Below are 4,741 nucleotides of genomic sequence, written 5' to 3'. Positions count from 1 at the left end.
ACTTTAAGTTTTCATGAATCCGTGCAATGGAGACTCTTTCCACACTAGTCAAACAAGTTATGGGCAACATTTAGGGGTCTGTCTAGGACACATCTCTAAGCCGATTTCCACTCTGTTTGTGGTCTATTTTTTGTCCTAGTTTTTTTTTGTTTCTTGTTGCAGAATTATATATTTGTGGGAACAGATCTGACATCCTTAAAAAACATCTGGATGTGAATTAGACAAACTGAACATTTAGGCCACCAAAACTGCATGGCACGACCACAAACGCACTGACCATGCACGCAAGCTGCTTATCCACCACTTGCCCCACCACCACACCACCACCACCAGCCGTCCCCCTCACCGGCCGCCCCTCGACTCCGACCACTCCCTATCCAGCCCACTCAATTTTCCGGCCCGGCGCCACCCCATCACATTTCCTCCACTGGTTTCTGTCCGCCTTTTATTATTATTAATCGCCGCTGCATGCGGTGACGGAGACGGAGACGACGACGACGACGGTGACGGGCGCACGGGAAAGTTCAACGTGGGGGAGACAGCGACGCGAGTGAGATAGGCGAATCCAGCCCGCACTGACTGCGCGCATCGGAGTCAAAACCGCACAGACCACAGAGTGGCAGAGTGCCCGTCCCTTTCCCCCCTCCGCCCCTCTGACTTTCCCCCGCCCCACCTCGCCTTCTTCACGTGTCCTCCCACCCCTCCGACCCCTCGCCCTCGCCCTCTTTCCGCCGCTCTCACGGAAATCTCGCGATTTGTTTCCGCGCGAGGTGGACTGGACAGGACAGATCTCCGCCGCCCCGCCGCCCTCAAGCTTCCGCCACCGAGCTCTGCTCGTTGGGATTGGAGTTTCCCCCCTTCCTCTCGTTGCTGAGGAGTGTTTGCCATCTGTGCGTTCTTGCGGCGCTGATTCATCCGGCCGGGCGGCGGCGCAAGGTGGCGGTGTGGGGTTTGGGCGGAGAATTGCTCGCCGTGGGCTAGCGGATTTTCATGCTCTTCTGGAAAGAAGCCGGCTTTCGCAGTCACGCCGCCGCCGCCGCTCGCCGGTGATGGGGGCCCGCTGCGGCCTGCTCGGCTTCCTGCTCGTCGCCGCCGTCCTGCTCCGCGTCCGCGGCGCCCACGCCCTGAACCAGACGTGCGATGCTGACCTGGAGGCGCTCCGGGCCTTCTCCGACGGCCTGGAGGGGAAGGATGCCAGCGCCGGGCTGGTCGGGTGGGGCGCCGGCGACGGCGGGTCGTGCTGCTCCTGGACGGGCGTCTCCTGCGACCTCGGGAGGGTGGTTGGGCTGGATCTCTCCAACCGCAGCCTCCGCGGCGTCATCTCCCCCTCCGTCGCCTCCCTCGGCCGCCTCGCCGCGCTGAACCTCTCCCGGAACTCGTTCCGCGGCCAGGCGCCGGCGGGGCTCGGTCTGCTCCCCGGGCTGCGGGTGCTCGACCTCAGCGCCAACGCCCTCTCCGGCACGTTCCCGCCAAGCGGCGGCGCCGCCGGCGGGTTCCCGGCGATTGAGGTGGTGAACGTCTCCTTCAACGAGTTCGCGGGGCCGCACCCTGCGTTCCCCGGCGCGGCGAACCTGACGGTGCTCGACATCTCCGGCAACCGCTTCTCCGGCAGCATCAACACCACTGCGCTCTGCGGCGCCGCGCAGAACCTGACGGTCCTGCGGTTCTCGGGGAACGCACTCTCTGGCGACGTCCCGGCTGGCTTCAGCCGGTGCGAGGCGCTCTCCGAGCTCTCTCTCGACGGCAATGGCCTCGCGGGGAGCCTCCCGGGTGACCTGTACACGATGCCTGAACTGCAGAGGCTAAGCTTACAGGACAACAACCTCTCCGGTGACCTCGACAACCTCGGTAACCTGTCGCAGCTTGTGCAGATTGACTTGTCATATAACAAATTCACCGGCTTCATCCCTGATGTGTTTGGGAGGTTGAGGAAGCTGGAGTCCTTAAACTTGGCAACCAATGGCTTCAATGGCACATTGCCTGGTTCACTGTCAAGCTGTCCGATGCTGACAGTGGTCAGCATAAGGAACAATTCGCTCTCCGGTGAGATCACACTCAACTTCACCTTGCTGCCAAGGCTGAACACTTTCGATGCTGGGTCAAATAGGCTGAGTGGTAATATACCTCCGGGCCTCGCCCGGTGCACCGAGCTGAAGACGCTGAACCTTGCTAAGAACAAGCTTGATGGGGAGATACCGGAGAGCTTCAAGAATTTGAGCTCACTGTTGTACCTGTCGCTGACAGGCAACGGCTTCACGAACCTGTCATCGGCACTGCAAGTCTTGCAGGACCTGCCCAAACTGACCAGCTTGGTGCTCACCAACAATTTCCATGGGGGGGAGATGATGCCGATGGATGGCATCAAAGGCTTCAAGAGCATGGAGGTGCTTGTCCTGGCGAACTGCGCGCTCACCGGCACAATCCCCCCTTGGCTGCAGACCCTTGAGAACCTCAGTGTGCTGGACATTTCGTGGAACAAGCTGCATGGTAACATCCCCCCATGGCTGGGCAGCCTGAACAATCTCTTCTACATTGATCTGTCAAACAATTCGTTCACCGGGGAACTCCCTGAGAGCTTTACACGGATGAAGGGTCTGATTTCAAGTAATGGCTCGAGTGAGCGGGCGTCGACAGAGTACATCCCCTTATTTATCAAGAAGAATTCAACAGGCAAGGGTTTGCAGTACAACCAAGCCAGCAGCTTCCCGGCATCACTGTCCCTCTCCAACAACTTGCTTGCTGGGCCGGTATTGCCGGGATTTGGTCATCTTGTGAAGCTTCATGTACTGGACCTCAGCTGGAACAACTTCTCGGGGCGAATTCCCGATGAGTTGTCAGACATGTCGAGCTTGGAAAAGTTGAAGTTGGCTCACAATGATCTCAGTGGGAGCATACCGTCATCTCTGACAAAGCTCAATTTCCTCTCCGACTTTGATGTGTCATACAATAATTTGACTGGAGATATCCCAACCGGGGGCCAGTTTTTGACATTCGCGAATGAAGGCTTTCTGGGCAATCCTGCGCTCTGCCTCCTTCGGAATGCCTCCTGCTCCGAGAAGGCTCGAGTTGTGGAAGCAGCACACCGTAAGAAGAGCAAAGCCAGCCTTGCTGCAGTTGGAGTAGGAACTGCAGTCGGGGTTATCTTTGTCTTGTGGATTACTTATGTGATTTTGGCAAGGGTTGTCCGTTCAAGAATGCACGAGTGCAATCCAAAGGCGGTTGCTAATGCTGAAGACTCCTCCTCAGGGTCTGCTAACTCAAGCTTGGTGCTGCTATTCCAGAACAATAAAGATCTCAGCATCGAGGACATCTTGAAGTCCACGAACCACTTTGATCAAGCATACATAGTTGGATGTGGTGGTTTTGGCCTCGTCTACAAATCAACGCTGCCGGATGGGCGGAGGGTTGCGATCAAGCGCCTTTCAGGCGACTACTCTCAGATCGAGAGGGAGTTTCAGGCCGAGGTGGAGACACTTTCAAGGGCCCAGCATGAGAACCTTGTGTTGCTGCAGGGGTACTGCAAGATCGGCAACGACAGGCTGCTGATCTACTCATACATGGAGAATGGCAGCTTGGATTACTGGCTTCACGAGAGGACGGATAGCGGTGCACTGCTGGATTGGCAGAAGCGGCTGCGGATAGCACAGGGTTCGGCAAGGGGGTTGGCATACCTGCACATGTCATGTGAGCCACACATACTGCACCGAGACATCAAGTCAAGCAACATCCTCCTGGATGAGAACTTTGAAGCTCACCTGGCAGATTTCGGACTGGCGAGGCTTGTCTGCGCGTACGACACCCACGTCACCACGGATGTCGTTGGGACCCTGGGCTACATTCCTCCAGAGTATGCCCAGTCGCCCATCGCGACTTACAAGGGCGACATCTACAGCTTCGGCATCGTGCTGCTGGAGCTGCTCACCGGCCGGAGGCCTGTGGACATGTGCAGGCCCAAGGGGAGCAGGGACGTCGTGTCGTGGGTGCTTCAGATGAGGAAAGAGGACAGGGAGACTGAGGTTTTTCACCCGAATGTGCATGACAAGGCGAATGAAGGCGAGCTGCTGAGGGTGCTTGAGATTGCGTGCCTCTGCGTAACCGCTGCCCCCAAGTCAAGGCCGATGTCGCAGCAGCTTGTCACCTGGCTCGACGACATTGCGGAAAACCGTAGCTTAATAATCCAGTGATGCATCACTTCAGATATATAGTTCTGGTTTTGCTTGAGCAGAGCATCAGTTTGGTAGCGCCGTGAAATGGTTATTAGTGGTGTACATAATAGTAGTATTTACATAGCGAGAAATACTGAGAAGTTTCTTTGTTTGCTATATAATATGCCCGCTTAAGTTTGGGCCTGGGCTTCCTCTTTTTCATAAAGGTGATCACCAGAATGTCACACAAAAGCTTTGTAGTTCTAAACCATCCGGATAATAATCAAGCGTTTTTATCTGAAGGTATCTGTTTTCTAACTTCAGTTACCTATGTCTGAATTTCTCAGTTTTCCCTGGGTATATCTGTGTATTCTGTGATATTTTTTTGTAAATATACTTTGTGACTTGATTGGTGGTTGGAACTGAAGCTGTTGCTCTAAACGAGTTTCTATTGTTTTATGTTTGTGAGTGAATTTAGGAACTAAGAGTTTGACACCAAGAGCCAAAGGATGCTATGTTGTTTCCATGACCTTAGCCTCGGCCTGCTATTTCTCAGTTTTTCGGCTGCATATCCATGTATTCTGTGATAATTTTTT

General features: G+C 55.2%; 1 protein-coding gene across 1 annotated transcript; it reads left to right on the top strand.

Annotated features, from left to right (window-relative positions):
- Window positions 1-630: 630 nt before the first annotated feature.
- LOC109732757 (phytosulfokine receptor 1) lies at window positions 631-4,463 on the top strand. Its single transcript, XM_020291946.4, has one exon. The coding sequence runs from the start codon at window positions 1,050-1,052 to the stop codon at window positions 4,182-4,184; it is 3,135 nt and encodes a 1,044-aa protein (XP_020147535.1). The 5' UTR covers window positions 631-1,049; the 3' UTR covers window positions 4,185-4,463.
- Window positions 4,464-4,741: the final 278 nt, after the last annotated feature.

This window comes from Aegilops tauschii, chromosome 2, assembly GCF_002575655.3.
Source record: "Aegilops tauschii subsp. strangulata cultivar AL8/78 chromosome 2, Aet v6.0, whole genome shotgun sequence".
NCBI classification, from domain to species: domain Eukaryota; kingdom Viridiplantae; phylum Streptophyta; class Magnoliopsida; order Poales; family Poaceae; genus Aegilops; species Aegilops tauschii.
Note: the sequence above shows the minus strand (reverse complement) of the source record. Positions and strands in the feature narration are given on the sequence as shown.

Bases quoted from the DNA above. Each gene is read 5' to 3' on its own strand.
- LOC109732757 (XM_020291946.4), top strand. From the start codon at position 1,050: ATGGGGGCCCGCTGCGGCCTGCTCGGCTTCCTGCTCGTCGCCGCCGTC.